Source organism: Oncorhynchus masou, chromosome 1 (genome assembly GCF_036934945.1).
Source record: "Oncorhynchus masou masou isolate Uvic2021 chromosome 1, UVic_Omas_1.1, whole genome shotgun sequence".
NCBI classification, from domain to species: Eukaryota; Metazoa; Chordata; class Actinopteri; order Salmoniformes; family Salmonidae; genus Oncorhynchus; species Oncorhynchus masou.
The window spans coordinates 26,320,919-26,345,459 of NC_088212.1; the positions used below are offsets into that span (position 1 = coordinate 26,320,919).

The 24,541-nt window shown below is 45.6% G+C and overlaps 1 protein-coding gene across 1 annotated transcript in view; it reads left to right on the forward strand.

The window, feature by feature from the left end:
• rimbp2b (RIMS binding protein 2b) overlaps positions 1–24,541 on the forward strand; it is a 46,883-nt gene that overhangs the window by 16,520 nt on the left and 5,822 nt on the right. Inside the window, exons 8-25 of the mRNA XM_064967093.1 lie at positions 467–546; positions 1,232–1,341; positions 3,824–4,028; positions 4,218–4,891; positions 12,720–12,871; positions 13,174–13,833; positions 14,045–14,179; positions 15,713–15,865; positions 17,702–18,484; positions 19,707–19,827; positions 20,316–20,429; positions 21,905–22,092; positions 22,283–22,451; positions 22,665–22,727; positions 23,090–23,193; positions 23,416–23,439; positions 24,239–24,241; positions 24,374–24,445. Coding sequence (XP_064823165.1) covers positions 467–546; positions 1,232–1,341; positions 3,824–4,028; positions 4,218–4,891; positions 12,720–12,871; positions 13,174–13,833; positions 14,045–14,179; positions 15,713–15,865; positions 17,702–18,484; positions 19,707–19,827; positions 20,316–20,429; positions 21,905–22,092; positions 22,283–22,451; positions 22,665–22,727; positions 23,090–23,193; positions 23,416–23,439; positions 24,239–24,241; positions 24,374–24,445 — 3,810 coding nt within the window. The remainder of the gene's footprint in view (positions 1–466; positions 547–1,231; positions 1,342–3,823; positions 4,029–4,217; positions 4,892–12,719; positions 12,872–13,173; positions 13,834–14,044; positions 14,180–15,712; positions 15,866–17,701; positions 18,485–19,706; positions 19,828–20,315; positions 20,430–21,904; positions 22,093–22,282; positions 22,452–22,664; positions 22,728–23,089; positions 23,194–23,415; positions 23,440–24,238; positions 24,242–24,373; positions 24,446–24,541) is intronic.

Genomic DNA, 24,541 nt, shown 5'->3' on the forward strand with positions numbered 1-24,541 from the left:
CTCTACCTCCCTCCCTCCCCCTCCCTCCCTCCCTCCCTCCCTCCCTCCCCTCTAGCCCTGATTATATAAGCCTAATGAAGATGGACCTAAATAGCTTGATTGCCCTTTCAAATAACTCCTTAGAAGATGGTAAAGCATTAATTACACTGTTACATTATTACAGCATTTATTACATGATTGCAAAATTGCTTCCTGTTTTGAAAGTCTAAGCTGAAGTCCCACTCAGGTGGAGATGTAGGACTGAGGAAACACAGTGATGCAGAAAGGCCTTTTCACACCCCATCCTATCTGTTTCCTTTTACTCTCCTCTGCTGGGAGGTTTGGCAGGTTTACCAAGTGTGTATAGGATATGTTTATAGGCTCTGCTATCATCCCACTGATTTCCACCATAGAAATGTCCACCATGAAAACAAAAATACATGTAATTTGGTTGTTACATCTCTCAAGGTTGGTTCTCTCTTATCAGATGGACAAAGAACTAAGCTCAACGACTAGGACCAAGAACAGGTTCACAGGCAAGGTCCGTCTGTGCATCGCCCGGTACAGGTGAGAGGAGTGAGCAGCTTTGAGATGCCTTACACTACAGTGTTATATTAAAAATGCATCCCTGCACAGCACTTTTCAGAAGTGTTTTCCACCCACATTGTCCCACTGAGGTTTGAACTCACCTCTTAATAATGATGCAGTGCTATGCTCTCACCAAATAAAATGAACTGTCAGCTGAAATAATTGGAATCCCCCAGAACAAAGGCAAATACATGAATGGAACCCAGTGCTGTCCAACCCCACAGTTTTTTTCTATCTCATTTAGCCTGTTGGAAAATTTAGTCTGTTGGAAAATGTTATATTTTATATTAGTTTTTTATTGCAGCACTCAGCAATTCCCCTATCACAGAGTTACACAAGGGTACTGCTACTGCAGTGTTTGTGGCAAAAATGTAACTGTGCTTGGATTTGTTTGGAATTGCTCGGATACTATTTAGCTCGGCTACTGTGCTTTCCCATCACAATGTCATCAAGTTTTGACAGAAGCTAATTGTCCATACACAGTTCCTAATATTGTGTTTAATAAATGTCTCATTTTGATCCTAGGTTTTGAACCTTTTTGAACCTGAATTTATCATCTAGCCTGAGATAATTGGACACATATCCACTTGTGTTTGGTTCAGAGGAGCAACGCAGCAAGTTCATCAGCTTGATTCTATTGTACTCTACTCTTTCTTTCCCCCAGTTATAACCCCTGTAATGGGCCCAATGAGCATCCTGAGGCAGAGCTCCCCCTGGTGGCGGGGAAGTACCTCTACGTGTATGGGACCATGGATGATGACGGCTTCTATGAAGGTCTGATATCTCACTGTGTTTTACACTCTCTCTCTTAAAAACCAATTCACATGATTTAAAAATTATTATTATTTCAGAGCAGAATGATTGTTGCTGCTAAGAGACAGCCTGGATTATGGGATGTATTTACTGTATGGGCATTCGATGAGATGAGGATTAGGCAGTTGTGGATCAATCAGTGCTAATGTGGCTTTTACGATTGTCCTCTCTAGTCTTCACTGTACTTGGAGAGTTGTTGTTTATACTACTTACTACTCGTCACTGTGAGTTGTTGTTAATACTACTTACTGCTCTTCACTGTGAGAGTTGTTAATACTACTTACTGCTCGTCACTGTGAGAGTTGTTGTTTATACTACTTACTACTCGTCACTGTGAGAGTTGTTAATACTACTTACTGCTCTTCACTGTGAGAGTTGTTAATTCTACTTACTGCTCTTCACTGTGAGAGTTGTTAATACTACTTACTGCTCGTCACTGTGAGAGTTGTTGTTTATACTACTTACTACTCGTCACTGTGAGAGTTGTTGTTTATACTACTTACTACTCGTCACTGTGAGAGTTGTTGTTTATACTAATTACTACTCGTCACTGTGAGAGTTGTTGTTTATACTACTTACTACTCGTCACTGTGAGAGTTGTTAATACCACTTACTGCTCGTCACTGTGAGAGTTGTTAATACTACTTACTGCTCGTCACTGTGAGAGTTGTTAATACCACTTACTGTTCTTCACTGTGACAGTTGTTAATACTACTTACTGCTCGTCACTGTGAGAGTTGTTAATACTACTTACTGCTCTTCCCTGTGAGAGTTGTTAATACTACTTACTGCTCTTCACTGTGAGGGTTGTTAATACTACTTACTGCTCGTCACTGTGAGAGTTGTTAATTCTACTTACTGCTCTTCACTGTGAGAGTTGTTAATTCTACTTACTGCTCTTCACTGTGAGAGTTGTTAATACTACTCGTCACTGTGAGAGTTGTTAATACTACTTACTACTCGTCACTGTGAGAGTTGTTGTTTATACTACTTACTACTCGTCACTGTGAGAGTTGTTAATACTACTTACTGCTCGTCACTGTGAGAGTTGTTAATACCACTTACTACTCGTCACTGTGAGAGTTGTTGTTTATACTACTTACTACTCGTCACTGTGAGAGTTGTTAATACTACTTACTGCTCGTCACTGTGAGAGTTGTTAATACTACTTACTGCTCGTCACTGTGAGAGTTGTTAATACTACTTACTACTCGTCACTGTGAGAGTTGTTGTTTATACTACTTACTACTCGTCACTGTGAGAGTTGTTAATACTGCTCATCACTGTGAGAGTTGTTATACTACTTACTTACTGCTCATCACTGTGAGAGTTGTTAATACTACTTACTGCTCATCACTGTGAGAGTTGTTAATACCACTTACTGTTCTTCACTGTGAGAGTTGTTAATACTACTTACTGCTCGTCACTGTGAGAGTTGTTAATACTACTTACTGCTCTTCACTGTGAGAGTTGTTAATACTACTTACTGCTCTTCACTGTGAGAGTTGTTAACACTACTTACTGCTCTTCACTGTGAGAGTTGTTAATAACACTTACTGCTGAGAGTTGTAACGCTCAATGAGTGAATGGGTACTGGAGTCACTGTGAGAGTTGGAAATACTACTTTACTGTCTTCACTGTGAGAGTTATTTACAATATACTTACTTACAGGACAGAGCTCTCACAAATCACTGTGAGAGTTATTAAATAACACCACCTTACCAAACAATGAACAGGTGAGAGTTGTAGTTAATACTACTTACTGCTCGTCACTGTGAGAGTTGTTTATACTACTTACTGCTCTTCACTGTGAGAGTTGTTTATACTACTTACTGCTCTTCACTGTGAGAGTTGTTTATACTACTTACTGCTCTTCACTGTGAGAGTTGTTTATACTACTTACTGCTCGTCACTGTGAGAGTTGTTTATACTACTTACTGCTCTTCACTGTGAGAGTTGTTAATACTACTACACTGTGAGAGTGTGTTTATACTACTTACTGCTCTTCACTGTGAGAGTTGTTTTACTCTTACTTACTGCTCTTCACTGTGAGAGTTGTTTATACTACTTCACTGTGAGAGTTGTTAATACTACTTACTGCTCTTCACTGTGAGTGTTGTTTATACTACTTACTGCTCTTCACTGTGAGTGTTGTTAATACTACTTACTGCTCTTCACTGTGAGAGTTGTTTATACTACTTACTGCTCTTCACTGTGAGAGTTGTTTATACTACTTACTGCTCTTCACTGTGAGAGTTGTTTATACTACTTACTGCTCTTCACTGTGAGAGTTGTTTATACTACTTACTGCTCTTCACTGTGAGAGTTGTTTATACTACTTGCTGCTCTTCACTGTGAGTGTTGTTGTTAATACTACTTGCTGCTCTTCACTCTTTGTGTTGTTGTTAATAGTAATACCTACTGCTTTCTCTCTGTTCCTCAGGAGAGCTGCTGGATGGACAGCAGGGCCTCGTCCCTTCCAACTTTGTGGACTTTGTTAAGGATGAGAAGATGCCCTCTGCTCAGCACAGGGACGGGGCCAAAGAGTCAGGCTACCTCAGTAGTAACCACAGCAGCCTGGGCTCCACAGGGCTGGGCAGCATGGGCCTGAGCAGCATCAGCAGCCTGCTGTGTGACAGTAAACTGGACCTGGGCCCTAGCCTAGATAGAAACCTGGAGAGAAATCTTGAGAGAAACCTGGGGAGCAACCTCAGTTCCACTCTGGGTTCCACTCACGGTTCCACTCTGGGCAGCCACATGGGTTCCACTCTGGGTTCCACTCACGGTTCCAGTCACGGTTCCACTGGACTGGGTTCCAGTCTGAGCAGCACTCTGACCAGCCTGGGCAGCAGTAGTCTGGGCATGGACTTCCTGGGCTCCATGGGTTCCTGCAGCAATGGGACAGGGACCCTGGATGTCAGCATTGACGAGATTGGTGAAAATATTGTGCCTTACCCTCGCCGTATCAATCTGATCAAACAGCTGGCCAAGAGTGTGATCGTGTGCTGGGACCCTCCGGTGGTGCCGCCCGGCTGGGGCTCCATCAGTGGCTACAACGTCCTGGTGGACAAGGAGGTGAGGATGAGCGTTCCCTTTGGGGGCAAGACAAAGTCGCTTATCGAGAAACTTAACCTGGCCACCAATACCTACCGCATCTCGGTACAGAGCATCACAGAGCGGGGCCCGTCTGACGAGCTGCGCTGCACTCTACTAGTGGGGAAGGATGTGGTGGTGGCTCCTTATTATCTGAGGGTAGACAACATCACACAGGTCTCTGCTGAGCTCTCCTGGCAGCCTAGCAACAGCAACTACAGCCACACCATCTTCCTGAACGAGGCTGAGTATGACATGGTGAAGGCAGGGGCCTACAAGTACCAGTTCTTCCAACTGAAGCCCATGACCGTTTACAAGGTGAAGGCCGTGGCGCGGACACACCAGATACCTTGGCAGATGCCCCTGGAGCACAGGGACAAGAGGGAGATCTCTGTGGAGTTCTGCACCCAGCCTGCAGGTCAGCCCACCTACTATATCTCCCTTTCTCCCATCATTAAAACCAGAGGAGGCTGCTGAGGGGAGGACGGCTCATAATAATGGCTGGAATGCAGTGAATAGTTATCAAACCAATGTAAACCACGTGTTCGATGTGTTTGATATCATTCCATTTATGCCGTTCCAGCCATTACTATGAGCCTCCTCCTCTCAGCAGCCTCCTCTGGTTAAAACACACACTTAGTCATCAGGTGGCATTTTGCATAATTGTAAATGCTTTCCGGTCTCCCAAAGAGGTGTACTCAGCATAACTGGCCTGGTTGTGTGTCTCTTCAGGGTGCATTGAGCATGCAGTGCAATTGTAGTTAGTTCCTGCTGCTTCTGCTGCCTCTTGTATATCCAACCTGCACAGCCATATACTTTCACTGTGTTCTCCTGCTTTCAAAACCATTTCTGGCTAAAAAGCCTTTGGCAATTTGGCGTAAACACAGCAATCTATTTACTTTAGCTCTGACAAGCTTTGAGCCTATTATATTTACAACCTTGTACCTGACAGACATCTAAAGGCTCGTTTTCATATTTCTCAGTCACTTTTTTTGATTGCCTTCAAGGATTTGTGTGTTGCTGGCTTTGATAAGAGAGGCGCACGCTAAAGATGGAGGGGAAAAGAAGTGTGATGAATAGACATCCAGGGAGCGTTTGCTGCAGAAGGCTGCATATTATCAGAAGACGAGAGTGAAAACCGAGTCACAGGATGAGAGTGAAAACCGAGTCGGTAGGGGAGAAAGAGAGAAACTCGGGATGCCTAATGTGTGTAAATAGTGTATGTTCTGTAGCTCTGTGTGACTGGTCTCCCCTGAGACCCCATACAGCTCTACACGCCACGTGAGAGAGAGAGAGAGAGAGAGAGAGAGAGAGAGAGAGAGAGAGAGAGAGAGAGAGAGAAGGGAGTGAAGAGAGAGAAAGAGACCGCACAGTCATTACTATACATACAGTCTGCCAGCGCCCTTAAACCCACTGGCTGCTAGGTTTAACTTTTCAACCACTTATAAAGAACACTACCAATGATTTCCCTCTGTTGTCTGGACATTAGTAATAAGTGTTAATAAAAAAAAAAGAAAATCAATTTGTGTTTAAAATAATGAACAAGCTTGCGAACTCCCAACTGTACATTTACGCAACCTTGAAATGAATTGAGCTGACCTGAATGTACTGACTAGCCCTGCTGTGTGTGAGTGACTGCTTGAGTCTAATGGAAGGGCAGAGGTCAGGAAGAGGTGAGAGGGAAGAGACAGGACAGAACAGGACAGGAAGGACAGCTGTACTGGGAGCTTTATGTGTTTAGGCAGCAGCAACAGGGAGGGGACTTATTACTGGGAACACACTGGGCATTTATCTTATCAAGCTCCACCATCACATTGTGAGGTTAAGACAGCATTTGAGATGCTTTCAATTATTGGAAATTGACCTTGTTCCTGTGGATGAAGTCACCAATTACATGACCCACTTCATGCCCTCCGCCTAGCCAGTCCAGTTGACTGGAATATGTTGCTCATGTTGAGAACAAAGATGGTTAGAAATAACTGGATGTATCATGCAACCAAAACATCATACAAGGGTTCGTACAAGGGTTCATACAAGGGTTTGTACAAAGGTTACTCCTACTGGTTTTTCTCTGCATGAATTTTCGGGTTTCACTGAGATGATTTAAATGCACATTTGAGCCCTCACTGACACTCATGCTTTATAATATTCATAGTTGAATGACTAAAACAGCTGAGTGCTCAGAATGCTCAGAATGTCTACTGCTGAATCCTCCTCTTCAGAAAGGAGTAGCTATATCTCTGCTGACACTCATCTAGTGGTGAAATGTGATTGAAGATGTATTGATGCACATTCTCAGACTGCTCTGCTCTGGGTGCCTTCTGCTCTGAACTTCACTGCTCTGCTATCCACTGCTCTGCTCTGATCTCCACTGTTCTGCTTTGAATTTCACTGCTCTGCTCTGATTTTCACTGCTCTGCTCTGATCTTCACCGCTCTGCTCTGACCTTCACTACTCTGCTCTGATCTTCACTGCTCTGCTGTGATCTCCACTGATCTGCTCTGATCTCCACTGCTCTGCTTTGAATTTCACTGCTCTGCTCTGATTTTCACTGCTCTGCTCTGCTTTTCACTGCTCTGCTCTGACCTTCACTGCTCTGCTCTGACCTTCACTGCTCTGCTCTGCTCTTCACTGCTCTGCTCTTCACTACTCTGTTCTGCTCTTCACTGCTCTGCTCTGACCTTCACTGCTTTGCTCTGATCTTCTCTGATTTTCACTGCTCTGCTCTGATCTTCACTGCTCTGCTCTAATCTTCACTGCTCTGCTCTGATTTTCTCTGCTCTGCTCTGGTCTTCACTGCTCTGCTCTGATTTTCACTGCTCTGCCTTTCACTGCTCTGCTTTGAATTTCCTGCTCTGCTCTGCTCTTCACTGCTCTACTATGACCTTCACTGCTCTGCTCTGACCTTCACTGCTCTGCTCTTCACTGCTCTGCTCTGACGTTCACTGCTTTACTCTGATCTTCTCTTCTCTGCTCTGCTCTGCTCTTCACTGCTCTGCTCTGACTTTCACTGCTTTACTCTGATCTTCTCTGCTCTGCTCTGCTCTTCACTGCTCTGCTCTGATTTTCACTGCTCTTCACTGCTCAACTCTGCTCTGTTCTCTACTCTGCTCTACTCCACTCTTTATTGCTCTGCTCTTTACTGCTCTGTGTGTGTGTGTGTGTGTGTGTGTGTGTGTGTGTGTGTGTGTGTGTGTGTGTGTGTGTGTGTGTGTGTGTGTGTGTGTGTGTGTGTGTGTGTGTGTGTGTGTGTGTGTGTGTGTGTGTGTGTGTGTGTGTGTGTGTGTGTGTGTGTGTGTGTGTGTGTGTGTGTGTGTGTGTGTGTGTGTGTGTGTGTGTGTGTGTGTCTCTGCGGGGCACTGGCAGCTCAGCACAGATGGGCCCTGTTGATTTAGCATGCATCAGAGCAGAGGTAGAGGGACTGTGAAAACCAACCTGACTGTCTCTGGCTGTTCTGAGGAATATTTGGACAGAAATCCTGACAGCATGATAATGTTACACCCATAGACATACATATGTAGACACAAACATACACACCACGGGCTATGGTACATACGGTACCCACACCTGAAGCATTACTTACATACATACATGCATTTAAAATATATATATATATGTATATATATATATTTCACCTTTATTTAACCAGGTAGGCCAGTTCTCATTTACAACTGCGACCTGGCCAAGATAAAGCAAAGCAGTGTGACACAACACAACAACACATAAACAAATGTACAGTCAATAACACAATAGAAAATTCTATATACAGTGTGTGCAAATGGCGTAAGGAGGTAAGGCAATAAATAAGCCATAGTAGAGAACTAATTACAATTTAGCAAGTTAACACTGGAGTGATAGATGTGCAGATGATGATGTGCAAGTAGAAATACTGGTGTGGAAAAGAGCAAAAAAGTAAATAAAACAATATGGGGATGAGGTAGGTAGTTGGATGGGCTAATTACAGATGGGCTGTGTACAGCTGCAGCGATCGGTAAGCTGCACAGATTGCTGACGCTTAAAGTTAGTGAGGGAGATATAAGTCTCCAACGTCAGTGATTTTTGCAATTCTTTCCAGTCATTGGCAGTAGAGAGCTGGAAGGAAAGGCGGCCAAAGGAGGTGTTGGCTTTGAGGATGACCAGTGAGATATACCTGCTGGAGCGCCTGGTACGCGTGGGTGTTGTTATGGTGACCAGTGAGCTGAGATAAGGCGGAGCTTTACCTAGCAGAGACTTATAGATGACATGGGGCCAGTGGGTCTGGTGGCAAATATGTAGCGAGGGCCAGCCGACGAGAAAATACAGGTCGCAGTGGTGGGTGGTATATGGGGCTTTGGTGACAAAACATATGGCACTGTGATAGACTGCATCCAGTTTGCTGAGTAGAGTGGGTTAGGGTTAGGGTTAAAAGTTGAGGATTGGTAGGATAGTCAGTTTTACAAGGGTATGTTTGGCAGCGTGAGTGAAGGAGGCTTTGTTGCGAAATAGGAAGCCAATTCTAGATTTCATTTTGGATCGGAGATGTTTAATGTGAGTCTGGAAGGAGAGTTTCCAGTCTAGCCAGACACCTAGGTATTTGTAGTTGTCCACATATTCTAAGTCAGAACCGTCCAGAGTAGTGATGCTAGTCGGGCGGGCGGGTGTGGCCAGCGATCGGTTGAAGAGCATGCATTTAGTTTGTGGTGTTGTATGGTATTGAACTCGTTTGGAGGTTTGTTAACACCGTGAAGGGCCAGAAGTATACAGAATGGTGTCGTCTGTGTAGAGGTGGATCAAGGAATCACCTGCAGCAAGAGCGACATCGTTGATATATACAGAAAAAAGAGTCGGCCGAGAATTGAACCCTGTGGTATCACCATAGAGACTGACAGAGGTCTGGACAACAGGCCCTCCGATTTGACACACTGAACTATGTCTGAGAGGTAGTTGGTGAACCAGGCGAGGCAGTCATTTGAGAAACCAAGGCTGTTCAGTCTGCCGATAAGAATGTGGTGATTGACAGAGTCGAAAGCCTTTTATCGACGGCGGTTATTATATCGTTTAGTACCTTGAGCGTGGCTGAGGTGCACCCGTGACCAGCTCGGAAACCGGATTGCACAGCGGAGAAGGTACGGTGGGATTCGAAATGGTCAGTGATCTGTTTGTTAACTTGGCTTTTGAAGACTTTAGAAAGGCAGGGCAGGATGGATATAGTTCTGTAACAGTTTGGGTCTAGAGTGTCACCCCCTGTGAAGAGGGGGATGACCGTGGCAGCTTTCTAATCTTTAGGAATCTCAGACGAAACGAAAGAGAGGTTGAACAGACTGGTAATAGGGGTTGCAACAATGGCGGCAGATAATTTTAGAAAGAGAGGGTCCAGATTGTCTAGCCCAGCTGATTTGTACGGGACTTTGTATTGGTTCCTGAGTTGCATATCGCGGGGACTATTCGATGCTAGTGCAGTCCGCCACAGGATGTTTTTGTGCTGGTGTAACAGTATAGATTCTGTCCCTCTCCTCGAACCAGGGACCCTCTGCACACAGACAACAGTCACCCTCAAAGCATTGTTACCCATTTCGTCACAAAAGCCACGGCCCTTGCAGAGCAAGGGGAACAACTACTTCAAGGTCTCAGAGCGAGTGACATCACCAATTGAAACGCTATTAGTGTGCATCCCACTAACTAGCTAGCCATTTCACATCGGTTACCCTGGTCAAGGCCAGTCAGGTCTGGAGTGAACCAAGGGCTATATCTGTTCTTAGTTCTACATTTTTTGAAAGGGTCATGCTTATTCAAGATGGTGAGGAAATTACTTTTAAAGATCGACCAGGCATCCTCTACTGACGGGATGAGGTTAATATCCTTCCAGGATACCCGGACCAGGTCGATTAGAAAGGCCTGCTCGCAGAAGTGTTTTAGGGAGACCCCAATCGAACAAGGGAGAAACCATGTACATACATACATACTGTACAAGCCCATCCCCCCAATTAAGGTGCCACCAACCTCCTGTGACACACACACACACACACACACACACACAGACAAATTCAGGTATGTTTATCCCCGTTTCGTTCCATTTACTTCCATTAAAGAGACATTTTTCAACAGAATCGTCAGAGTGTATACACACCTGATCCCACGCAAACACGGTTAACTTTCATTGCATCCACATACAAACAGCATGATCCCTTTGATCGTTGTATAATTCCTTGCATCTACGCACTCTCCTCGCACACTTGTGGACTTGATGTGTACAACACATCAGCTGTCTGTGGCCTGGCGAAAACACCTTTCCAAGCAAAAACCTTCATATCATACCTGCTAACTGCTATACACAGCCTACATTGTTGTCACCATATTAGCTAAAGTCATAGTCAACATAGCTACTAGAACTGACATATTAGTAAACCCGCTACAATCATGTTGTACAGGGTACAGTTAGCAAGCAGTTTAGCAGTTACACCGGCGGGCCCCGGTGGCAATAAATCAATTAAACCAAAAGCTTACCTCGACTTAGAAGAGTTTGTGTTGGATAGCCACTTAACTAACACAGCATCCCTCTCTGTTTGAGCCAGGTGTTTGACTAGGCTAAACTAGCTAGCTGCATTCGCTCGCTAAGTAAGTGAAAAGAAAATACAACAAAATATAGCTGTCTCTCTCCTCTCTCTTGCTTCTCCTTCATTTTTGAAGAAATTAATTTGTTCAAAACTATTCAACTATGGTCTTTCTCTCTCAGTCAGCTACTCGCCACATTTTATGTTCTGTGGTGCTAGCTTATGCTTTCAGTACTAGATTAATTATCTGATCCTTTGAGTGGACAACATGTCAGTTCATGCTACAAGAGCTTTGATAGGTTGGAGGACGTCCTCCGAATGTGGTCATAATTACTGTGTAAGTCTATAGAAGGGTACCACAAGCCTCGTAGGTTTTGTATTGAAGTCAATGTACCCAGAGGAGGACGGAAACTAGCTGTCCTCCGGCTATACCATGGGGAGCGTTGCTGCATCTCTATTGTCAGGCCTCTCCAAAGATGTTTAATTGGGTTCGGGCACTGGGCCACTCAAAGACATTCAGAGACTTGTCCCAAAGCCCCTCCTGCGTTGTCTTGGCTGTGTGCTTTGGGTCATTGTCCTGTTGGAAGGTGACCCTTCTCCGCAGTCTGAGGTCCTGAGCGCTCTGGAGCAGGTTTTCATCAAGGATCTCTATGTACTTTCCTCCGTTAATCTTTCCCTCGATCCTGACTAGTCTCCCAGTCCCTGCTGCTGAAAAACATCCCCACAGCATGATGCTGCCACCACCATGCTTCACTGTAGGGATGGTGCCTGGTTTCCTCCATACTTGGCATTCAGGCCGAAGAGTTCAATCTTGGTTTAATCAGACCAGAAGTCGGAGAGTCCTTTAGGTGCCTTTTGTCAAACTCCAAGTGATGATGTAGCCCACTGTGTTCTTGGGGACCTTCAATGCTGCAGATATGTTTTGATACCGTTCACCAGATCTGTGCCTCGACACAATCCTGTTTCGGAGCTCTACGGACAGTTCTTTCGACCTCATGGCTTGGTTTTTGCTCTGACATGCACTGTCAACTGTGGGACCATTAAATAGACAGGTGTGTGCCTTTCCAAATCATGTCCAATTAATTGAATTTACCACAGGTGGACTCAAATCAAGTTGTAGAAACATCTCAAGGATGATCAATGGAAATAGGATGCACCTGAGCTCAATTTTGAGTCTCATAGCAAAGGATCTGAATACTTATGTAATTTTTGCAAACCTGTTTCTCTTTGTCATTATGGGGTTTTGTGTGTTGATTGATGAGGGGGAAAAATAATGCAATACATTTTAGAATAAGGCTCTAACGTAACAAAATGTGGAAAAAGTCAAGGGGTCTGAATACTTTCCGAATGCACTGTATTTAGTATAGTTTTATCTAAAAAGGGTAACTTTTGAATGTTTCACTATTTTTATTTTGATGAAATTCACTGAGGATGGTCCTCCCCTTCCTCCTCTGAGGAGCCTCCACTGACATACATACAGTACAAATCATACTGTTTTCTTATTTCCCTATTACACACATTTTTGATTGCATAAAAACATCTAATGCAACATGAACTATCTGAGTGCCTCTTTGGTATTGTATGGAATCAGGTCAAGACATTATTTTCCTTTGAAGGAACATACAAACTGTTCAGCTGATAGTGTATTGTTTTCTAAATGTTGTAGTGTATTGTGTTGATATCCTTACACTCCTGTGTGTCTGCTGTCCTCCATAGGTCCTCCCTTTCCTCCCCAGGAGGTGCAGGTCCAGTTGGGCCAGAACCCCGGGGTTCTGCAGGTGCGATGGAAACCCCCCATCCTCACCCCCACTGGAACCTCCAACGGAGCCAACGTGATTGGCTATGCTGTGTGCACAAAGGGACAAAAGGTGCATTAGAATGATGTATTATGCAGAACCTGATGCTTAATGCTGTGAAAGTGAGTGTGTGGTGTAACAGCTAACCCTCAATGCTGTGATTTATGTGTAACACTCTACCGCCATCTGCTGGAGAGTGGTGATGTAACGGTGACGTTCAGTCCATGGTTTCTGTAGGCCTTATGTAATGCAGTGGTTTGAAAACACAGGTTTACCAGGCCCCATTTTGCGTGAAATTCAGAAATAATATATTGGGTTTGTTACTTAAGACATGTGAATTGAAGTGTCTTGTCCCTGTCCCTGTGTGTGTCCAGATAGCGGAGGTGATGTACCCAACAGCTGACTATGTGACAGTGGAGCTGAATAGGATCCAGTGTCTGGAGGCCAGGGAGGTCATTGTCAGGACGTTATCAGCACAAGGAGAGTCTCAGGACTCCCCCGTGGCCACCATACCGCACAATATCCTGGCGCCTCCCCATCACTCACCCCACCACCGCTCCCCTGCACACCCCCATCCTATGCCTCAACCCCAGCACCATCAGCCACACACACAAACACACCCGCCATACCCCCAGACCTACCCCCCAACCCACCCCCAACCTCAGGTCCACCCTCTGCCTCGATCCCAGCCCCACACCCTGCATCATGGTCAGCCTCTGCGCCACCCACCCCCTCACCCCCAGCCCCAACACCAGCCCTACCCCATGTCTAAGCCCAATTTAGTAAGTGCCAGAGAGTCAGAAACCAAAGAGTATGAGGTGGGCCTGCGGCCTGGTCCGCCCTGGGAGCGCTCTCCTTCGCCCCTCCCTCCTACCATGCGTGGACACACTTTGGAGCCGCCCCACTTCCAGGGGCGTCGTTCACCCTCTCCTCAGAGGATCCTGCCCCAGCCTCAGGGAGCCCCCATCCCCAACACCATCGCCAAGGCCATGGCCAGGGAAGCTGCACAGAGAGTGTTCGCTGAGAACAACCGTGTAAGCAGCCACTTCAGATTTTCCTATGACATGACGACACACAGTACAGCGCAAACAGAGTTTGGTTTGTGTACTAATTGCCTCATAGACTCTCAGGGTACTATTCAGTCAATACTATAGAGAACTAATATCATGTATCATTGTGATAGTGTGATGCATCTGCAGCTATATACATGTATAAGGTTTTCTTGTCTGTGTTTTCCTGTGTCAGATGGAGAAGAGGAACATCTTCAGTGAGCGGAGCGTGAACTCTGATGAGGAGGAGGATGGTTATGTCTCTCCACACACCAGGAGGAGAGGGGCCTCTGTGGACGAATTCCTCAGAGGCTCTGAACTGGGGAGACATGTACGGGTAAAACAACAACTCTGTCAGCTTAAATACAGAATAATACAGTTTGTTTCTGTTCCAATCATCGCTCTGGGAAAATGAAGAAAAATATATGATTGTAACCTGTAACTCCATGTTAAATCGAATCAAATCACATTTTATTTGTCACATGTGCCGAATACAACAGGTGTAGACCTTACCGTGAAATGCTTACTTACAGGCCCTTAACCAACAATGCATTTTTAAGAAAGTATTTAATTAATAAAATAAAGTAAAACATTTAAAAATTACAATAACGAGGCAATATACAGGGGGTACCGGTACCGAGTCAATGTGCAGGGTAACAGGTTAGTCGAGGTAATTGAAGTAATATGTGCATGTAGGTAGTGGTAAAGTGACTATGCATAGATTATAAACAGCGAGTAGCAGCAGCGTAAAGAAAGGGGGGGGGGTCAATGCAAACTGTCCCGGGTAGCCATTTGCTTAGCTTTTCAGCAGTCTTATGGCTTGGAGGTAGAAGCTGATAAGAAGCCTTTTGGACCTAGACTTGGCGCTCCGGTGGGAAAGGGCAGTGTGGAGTGCAATAGAGATTGCATCATCTGTGGATCTGTTGGGGTGGTGTGCGAATTGGAGTGGGTCTAGGGTTTCTGGGATAATGGTGTTGATGTGAGCCATGACCAGTCTTTCAAAGCACTTCATGGCTACAGACATGAGTGCTACGGTTCGGTGTCATTTAGGCAGGTCACCTTGGTGTTCTTGAGGACAGGGACTATGATGGTCTGCTTGAAACATGTTGGTTTTACAGACTCAGCCAGGGACAGGTTGTAAATGTCAGTGAAGAGACTTGGTCAGTTGGTCAGTGCATGCTCTGAGTACACGTCCTGGTAATCCATCTGGCCCTGCATCCTTGTGAATGTTGACCTGTTTGAAACTTCCCCCCCGTCTCCTAGTTCAGCCAGTCAGACACAGGCTTGTTGTTCCTGTGGTTCCATGTTAAAGCCGGTCCTCTCCCCCGTCTCCTAGTTCAGCCAGTCAGACACAGGCTTGTTGTTCCTGTGGTTCCATGTTAAAGCCGGTCCTCTCCCCCGTCTCCTAGTTCAGCCAGTCAGACACAGGCTTGTTGTTCCTGTGGTTCCATGTTAAAGCTGGTCCTCTCCCCGTCTCCTAGTTCAGCCAGTCAGACACAGGCTTGTTGTTCCTGTGGTTCCATGTTAAAGCTGGTCCTCTCCCCCGTCTCCTAGTTCAGCCAGTCAGACACAGGCTTGTTGTTCCTGTGGTTCCATGTTAAAGCCGGTCCTCTCCCCCGTCTCCTAGTTCAGCCAGTCAGACACAGGCTTGTTGTTCCTGTGGTTCCATGTTCAGAAAGTTCCTGGTCCTCTCAGCCAGTCCCCTTGTTGTCTCCTAGTTCAGCCAGTCAGACACAGGCTTGTTGTTCCTGTGGTTCCATGTTAAAGCTGGTCCTCTCCCCCGTCTCCTAGTTCAGCCAGTCAGACACAGGCTTGTTGTTCCTGTGGTTCCATGTTAAAGCTGGTCCTCTCCCCTGTCTCCCAGCACCACTACAGCCACAGTGAGGAGTACCAGACAGAGAGCAGCCGTGGCTCAGACCTGTCTGACATCATGGAGGAGGACGAGGATGACCTGTACTCTGAGATGCAGCTGGAGGAGGGCCGTCGGCGCAGCATCAACTCTCACAACACTCTCAAGGTACAGCACACATATACCTCATCTAGTGGGGGTCCAGGGGAGGCGGGTAGGGAGGGGGGTAGGAGAGGTAGGGAGGGGGGTTGGGAGGCGGGTAGGGGGGTTGGGGAGGGAGGAGGGCCCTCCTATCTACTGTGGCCCGGGCTGCCTTCTCTTACTGTCTGGCTCTACATGCAGGCCCACTGTGGCTTTGCCTGCTGAGCGCTCCATCCTGTTCTGAGCTGAACAACACACTGCATATCAGCTTCATCATCCAAGTCTTAACTAACCCATCTGAATGGCTGTACTATACACACCCAGCATGGACTGTAAAAGGAGAGGTGAACAATTATGTTTAAAACGAGCTTGGTATCGATAGAAACATGGAATGTTGTTTTGTCTCAATATGCATTTTAATATACAGTTTAATTAAGACTGTCCATATTTTGTAAAAACTGGATAATTAGTAGACTTACTGTTCATGAATAATCTGTTAAAAATGTGTTGTAAAGGAATATATCAATGACCAAACATTGATATTTTAAAATGTACTGTATCATCATCTAGAAGGGTCATGGCATATCAAATGCATATGGGAATCTCATTTAAGTGATTTTAGGCTACTTAAATGGAATAATTCACTTTGGGTTGTGTCCGTCTCATGTTGTACCTTTTTGTGTTTGAGTTCTTGTCTGGACGTTGATGATGGTTACCTTTGAGGATGTCTCCATTGAGTATGTTTCAACGGGCACATGTGGATGTGTGGTCAATAATCATTATGTAACAAGTTCTCCTGAGTGACATTATTGTTAGCAGTGAAACATAGGTTATATTTACTGTGTTGATGATAAATTGTCTTCTGTATTCACTGGGACTGTTGATATGAAAGGTCCCCAGGTCATTTCCAAAGAAACATGTTTACAGTCATTCAATGCTGTGGGAATACGTGTGAAACATTTAACTTATCAAGGTGATAAGAGTAGGCAAGATGTGATCCCTCACACTGTACGGTACTCAACAGAACAGTCTTTTTTAGGTGTATTGATCTGCTGCATTTGCCTATGTTTTCCATACTACCTCATCATGTCACCAATCAGAATGTCTCATTCATGTTCTGTATGTATTTGTGTCTTTTTACTATGCTCTGGAAAGGAAGTGTCCTATGCAGTAGTGCATGCAATCAGGGTCAAATATCAGAAGCAACACAGCTGAGATTCAGTCGATAGTCATTAATTGGTGGAACCTCTAAATCTGTCATAAGAACAGCCCTTGGGTCATGTCTGAAAATGTTAGAACAGACTGAGACACTTTTTAAATGTCTTATTTTGCTTATGCAAGTGCTTTGCTTAGTTTGCTGCCACATTCCTCTTGGTTAATGTGTATACTGTAGGTCTTACTCACTTGCCCAGGCTGTGCTTGGTGCAATGTGTTTGAAGTCTTTTCTTTATGAGTTAATTCACTTATATGTTTGGTGAGTTTGTCACCTGTGTCATTTATCTGTGAGTATTTCTCCCTTGGCAGATTTGTTGCACCCTTTTCTAATCTGTCCCAGACCCATCCTCAGTGTTACTGTCTATTACTCCCTTTGCTTTCGTCCCACGTATTCCCGTTCAGAGCATGCTATTTCCCCCAGCTCACGGAATGACACTGCATGCCTTACATCTGGCCATTCTGCCACAAATAACTAATTCTGTTCTTATTTTGTCTTTTTTCCCATTTAATTTTTTATTCACACACTGTGTTGTTTCCTGCCTGTTCTAACACCTTCAAAAACTAAATTTTAAACAAAACTCTTAATTGAAATGCCAAACCAATCCACCCTGCTCTCTGCACCGTGGCTGTCCCATCCTGGTCTTCCAGGCGTATTACAGGCGTCAGGACCAAGGGGAGGAGAGGGACTGCTGGGACCTACAGAGGGAGGTGGTGAGACAGAAGTCCCTGCGTAGTAAACGCCTCCACAGCATCCCTGAGGTGGCCGAGGACGAGCCGGACGGAGTGGTAGGGATGGATCATCATCATCAGCGCCTGCGCTTTGACGACGAATGCAGGCCTGGTACACCCTGCATGCACCGCAGGAGCCCCCGTATCTACCAGCAGGACCCCCACCAGCACAACCACCTCTCCCCCAGCAAGAACCACCGTCGCCTGCTGCAGCGCCAGCATTCCTCTCCCCGCTATGGCTGTAATTTCGAGGAGCGCAGCCTGAACCGGCCCAGCCGCCAGACCACCAAGAGCCCTGACAGCGGCCTGGACTGTGGCAGTGAGGAGGAGGGCTCTTTGGGGTACCGGGGTTACCCCCACGGCAGCCCCTTAAGGGGTCCTGTCCACTACATCCACTGTGAGGGGCCGGTAGAGCGACGGGCCCTGGCTGTAGGCAGGAAGAGGCAGCTGACACGGCAGTGCAGCATGGATGAGGACCACTGTGACAGCCCTAAGACGGGCCACATGTCTGACCTGAGGTACAGGGAGGTGCACTACGGGCCAGGCCGGGAGTGGGAGAGGGAACCAGGGAACAGCCCCAGACGCTACCCCAGGGACGGAGCCCTGAGCGAGGGCAGGCTCCACCAGCTGGACAGGCCTTATCAAAGGGACCTTAGGGCCAGCTATGTGAACAGGCTCAACAGGGTCTCGGACCAGCCGCCGGTGTGTGTGACTCAGACTCTTACCTGCTGTACATTCCATCAGCAAGCAGTAAAACCATACCTTTTTTCTTGGTGTTTTTTCTCTCTATGGGTCTCCCACCTTTACATTGATTTATTTTTGTTTTGTCCAATATTCTGGCAAGTTATTAGTACATGTTCATGGTGATTCTTATTTGTAGTTTTTCATGTGTGTAGTTTGCTCGTTCTTAGAACGTCCAGTGAGTTTTTAAGTGAAGCTTTTTTGATTATCTAAAGGCCATTTCAGAAAGTTTTTGTTTCTGATGTGTCTGAGGAGAAAGATTCCTTTTTTAAACAAAATGGCAGCTCAACCATTATAGTTTGCATGGGGATCCGTTATCCCTATTCTGCTCCGCCTTCCCCCTCTCTCTACCAGCCAATGGGTTTGATATGCAGCTATGACAGACATCTTGCCCATCCTATCCCACCTCTGACTTTACCCTGATTGCACTGCCTTCCACAGGGGGACCTCTATTCCAGCATGTCCTGCTTCTCATTGCGCGTAAAGGCTGTCGTCCTTGACAGATGAAGCCTTTTCTAGTAGGACCACATGGAGGATAGTCTCTCATTGTCTTATAGCTGATTTAGCCTTCAGTCCATCTGCATTATCTCAGTGCTCTGCAGACAATATGCTCTCCCCTCTTCATGCTCTTCCATAATCTTTTCAACAGAATCTCCTCTCCTCCTCCTATATTACACACAGCAGTGGTCATCTTATTGCTCGATCCCCCTCCCCCCATCTCTGTCCCATATATCCTGTATGACTAACCGGATGAGAAGCCTTTGGGCTTCAGTTTCTCTCTCTCTGGTTTGGGCCCCAGGCTGAAGCCATTATGGTTGTGCTCAGCTAACTATGCCTTTCTCCATTCTATTCTCTTTCCTCTACTCGCTCACTCACTCTTCTCATCAAGGAGCTGACATGAGCAGAACAAAAAACAAATGGTCTTTAGCTAAACATCTGATCCTGTTGTGGTGTCTGGAGTTGATTTACTTTGGTTCTGTTGATGGTTTTTTGGTTTGTTTGGTCTCTTTATTTTATGGGTTTATTTATTACTCTTATTTTGCCTCCTTAAGGACAAATGGAAGTGATATAATTTGCTCTTATGGTTTTGTGATCCTTTTGAATGGCTGGTTTGTTATGTGAGAGAGGCCGTGTAAAAGGCAGCTTGTTTTAACTTAAGCTGTGTTTTTCTCGCCCTCTAAAGATTATAGGGAACTCCCCTTCCCATGGATGCTCCCATGGCGACCGGCTGGACCATTCAGGGAGGAGGCCTGTCCATGGTGGCAACCCCCCACAGCGACGACCCATGATGGTTCCTTCCATTGGTTAGTGTGGTCAATACATGATGGGATCCCCCGTCCTCCCCTGAGCTGAACATCTCTCCCATAGACACATGACCTTAAACAACCATGCAGTTCTCTGTAGTTGTGGTGTGCTCCTACACCTGTAGTTCTGACCAACCTCATACCTCTTTACGGTGTCTCTGACTTGGCTTTTTAAATGTGCATAAGCAGTTAAGGGGGAGGGGCTGCTACTGTTTACTATCGACTTTATATACTGTGTGCATAAAGGGCTCACCTGCTCTTACCCTTCCCTCTGTCTCACACAGTGCAAAGCATTGCTGTTTTACATTGAAGAACTCCAGATTACAACTTGTTGCCTTATCCCACCCCCTGTTCCCCATGACCCCTGATCCCCCCAGCCCCTTCCCCTCCAGCAGCATGTCCAGCCAGGCATTGGCCGGTCTGTGAAGTAGAACAGTGTGGGGGGGTCCCTGACAGTAACGCTGTGATCTGATTGGTGTCTTCTGTAGAGATCACCATGATGGAGAGTAACAGTGAGGGAAGTGAGGGAAACCTCTCACCTGGCAAGGAGGATGTTTACTATCATGGCAGTGTAGCTCGGCGGAGGATATGGCATGACGATGGTATGTGGCCCAGCTTCTCTCTAGAACAACATGAATAAACCATGAAAAGTACATAGAAGACCGTGTTAAGAACCTTACTTGATATTAGAAAGGAATAGTAGTCTCAAGCTTAAGTGTGAATTATACACTCGGCTGCCGGGAAAGACAAGATGGCCACTTTTTCTGTAGCTGAAGAATGAGTGTCCCCTCCCCTCCCTGTATAGCTCTCTGCAGCCTTAATCCCAGGCCTCCCTTGGAGACCCCTCTTCCTTCCCTCTCACCCATCCCTTCTTTTCACCCTTCTCCTCCCAGGGCATATAGTCCCCCTGTTGACTGTTGATTTTGCATGACTGATTGTTTACAGTCCAGTGACAAGGAAAACCATTGGATGAGTAAGTGCACTCAAGTCTTGTTGGTATCACTCCATTGCACCAGAATCATTAAAACATAATTGAACAGACATTTTCCCTGAATTGTGATATAGAAATGTGGTTTGTTTGGACATGGAGTTCCAGGAAATCCACTAGTGAATGAATATAAGGTGGATTGCTTTCCTTTTCCCTCACTGTCCCTGATGCCCCCGATGAGTCAGGTTTCTGCTATGGCATTTGATGTTATAATTTCTTGCAGGAATATTCATTTTCCCTTTTAGCTTATTGCTGTATTTCTAATGTGGGCATGGTTTTACCCTCTTGTATTGATATGGAAGCATACTTCCTCATTTTGAAGAGTGGAACACATGAATGCCTGTTTACGCTCCGTGAGACAGTGAAGTAAAACAGCAACGAACAGTCTGAGTCTGTTTCCATTCTTTCTTTGTTATGTGCATATGGTCGTGTAGTTCCCCCTGCATCCCATCGTCTGGCTTGACATGTGCTGCTGTCTGTCCTACTTGACCTCTGTCTAACTGTATCTATGAGTGTTATAAAGGTACTGTTTGTCCTTTTGGTGTCTGTCCTACCAGCATTTAGAGATGTGTGAAAAAACATCCAATCTGTCCTATCTGTCAATTATAGATAGCTTAGACTTTTTTTTAAACTCTAAAAACAGTGTCCTACTTACATGTTCTAATAAATTGGGAATCATAAATGTTGCTACAGTATGTAATAGGGTCTTATCGACATTTTTAGAAGCGTGCCCTTTGAGAGGATCAAATCAAATGTATTTATATAGCCCTTCTTACATCAGCTGATGTATCAAAGTGCTGTACAGAAACCCAGACTAAATCCCCAAATAGCAAGCAATGCAGGTGTAGAAGCACGGTGGCTAGGATGATGGACACAATAGTACAGACTGACCATTCTATCTTAAAGCCTCTTTAAATCCCCCTTGAAATCTTGGGCTCTTTTTCACACACGTGTTTCATGGCCCTCTCCCCTGTCTGTCAGCTCTGACAAAGTGACATCTTCTCGTTCCGCTGCCCTCTACTCCACTCTGCACCCCAGCCTATCTTGTGCTGGGGGCTGGCAGTTGCAGCAGTGCCTTCTGTGTTTTAGATGACTACGGTGGGCAAGGCCGCGGACATGGCCGAGAGCGGCGGTCGCCAGTGTACTACGAGGAGTCGGAGCCAGAGGACCTGGCGCGTATATTTGTGGCCCTGTTTGACTACGACCCCCTGTCCATGTCCCCCAACCCTGATGCTGCTGACGAGGAGCTGCCCTTCAAAGAGGGCCAGATCATCAAGGTGGGAGCCTGATCCACACAGTGCTGTAGTCCAATCTGCTTTCCTCATCCTAACAACAAAAGGGCCTCGTGTTGACTTACATTCGTGGGTTAGATGTAGTTGTGCATGTGAAGCTGCTATTAAACAACTGTAGTGGTTGTGGCTGTCTCTCTTTCTCCCTCCTGCTAACATTGTTCTCTGTGCTGGTCAGGTGTTTGGAGATAAGGACACGGATGGGTTCTACAGGGCAGAGATCCGTGACCGCCCGGGTCTGATCCCCTGTAACATGGTGTCAGAGATCCAGACTGAGGATGATGGGATGATGGACCAGCTACTCAAACAGGGCTTCCTCCCACTCAACACTCCTGTAGAGAAATTAGGTAGGGCGGCACCTGGACTCCCACTTGCTCTCTGTCTTTTCTCCACTACTCTTTCTTACTCTAATTCGGACCTGATTTTCTCTTCCCTTCCTCTTTTCCTGTCTCGCTTGCTTTCATTACACACTGATGTCTAATGCTGATAATACTCTAATTTCCCTGTCTCTACAATCGTTTCCCTCGCTCTTTTTCTTTTCTCTCTACTTTCCCGTGAAGTGATCTGCAACCGCTTCAAAGATGGTCGCTCAATAAACCGCAGGTCCCGAAAATCCAAACGAGGTCTGTGTTCTCCTTAGATGCACTCTTTCTGCACTATTTTTCATCTTCACACTTTGCTTCTTCCACCATTTCTTCACTTTTCTTATGCGTTTCGTTGGGAATTATGGGTATTTTCTGTCAGAATTGTCACTAACATGCTCATCTTCAGTAAATCCATGGGGGTGTTCATTATGGCTTTCACCTTCATGTACCATGTTCATTCAGCCTTTGCCTGGTATAGACGGTCATGAGAGATCATAAGGCATTGCATACTGTCATTTTAGTGTGTGATTTTACAACTGAGGTTAGTACGGTGATTATCTCGTTTAGTGTGTTACTTGTCATTCTTATTGATTGATGACTGTCTGTGTGTCTCTGTCCAGAGAGGAACAGGCGGAGTGGGCGTCAACACCCCTCGTCCACACGTAGAATGGTGGCACTGTATGACTACGACCCCAGGGAGAGCTCCCCCAACGTGGATGTGGAGGTACTGCTAGAGTCAGGTGTAGAGGTAGTTCTACCCTGTTACTACTAACGATGTACCTGCTTGCCTTGCCAACATTGCAGCAATACACCAGCCAGTCTTACTCCCCATCTTTACCATTACCTGGTCCCCATTAGTAGCTTAACCTTTTCCTGTTGTTCTTATGGCCCTTCCCCCCTGGTTTCACTCACTCTCACCTTTCTATTGGCACGGCCCCAGACACAGTATGGGAGAGACAGGCTGAATGAGGTGAGTGAGAGGAGCGTCCGCTCTCTGTGTGTTTTTCTCCCTGACTGTTGTTGGAGTGTTCAGAGGTGGACACATGGTAGAGGGGGCTACAGTATACCCCTCTCATGAACACAGCCCCTCACCCATTGCCTGCACTGGCATCCTTCCTCAGTTTGGTCTGTGTGTTGAGCCATCTCCTACGTTTGGTTTGTGTGTTTTGGAGAGGCCTGGAAAAGTGGATAGTAGATAGTAGTATGGTATGCCTATTGTCTGTGCTGCAAACAATGATGTATACAAACCTTGGATTGCTGATGCTATGTGTTGGCCATTGAGAGGCTTTGAAGCCACCGGTCAGCCATATTGGCACTACCCAGAAGGAGCAGTCCTCCATAGGAATTAATGGAATTCTACAGTATCTCAATGAAATGTTTCAAGGACAACATTTTTGTTGTAGTAGGGACAATAACATTAGTACAAAAAAAGGAAAATGTTTATATATTTTTTCATATTTTATATGTATGTTTAGTTCACATAATATAATTTAAAAGTATGTATTAAGGTGGCTGTCATATAATAAACGTGTCAATAAATGCGTTTCTATTGCCTCCAAAATCTTTTTTACAATGGAGGATGAGTACCAAGATGGCTGGACCGTGGCTTCATTACAGCGCCCCCTGTCAGTCATCCAGGATTTATATACAACACTGGTTGCAATCCTGTCTTCAAATATCCAACACTTGATGCATTTGATAGCTGCAGCAGTCTGCCAAGATTGTACCGACACTTCTAGATTCACAATGCATCACAGTGATTGGAATAGGAAGTACAGCATTTCACACAAATTAAACCCTAACAGTATCCCACGTGGGCGGGTTATAGAGAGAATCTTCAACAGATGCAAGCTGCTTTGATGTAGAGAAAGCAGGTCAAACTGAACTCAAACCTGTTTTGACAGGCTGAACTGACATTCTGTGCTGGTGACGTCATAACAGTATTTGGTGAAATTGATGAAGATGGGTTTCATTATGTAAGTATGTGAGATGTGACTTACACTTGATATAAAGTTCATAGTTCATATTTCTTCAACCAGCTTAGTGCAAATAAACACAGTGGAAATGACAGT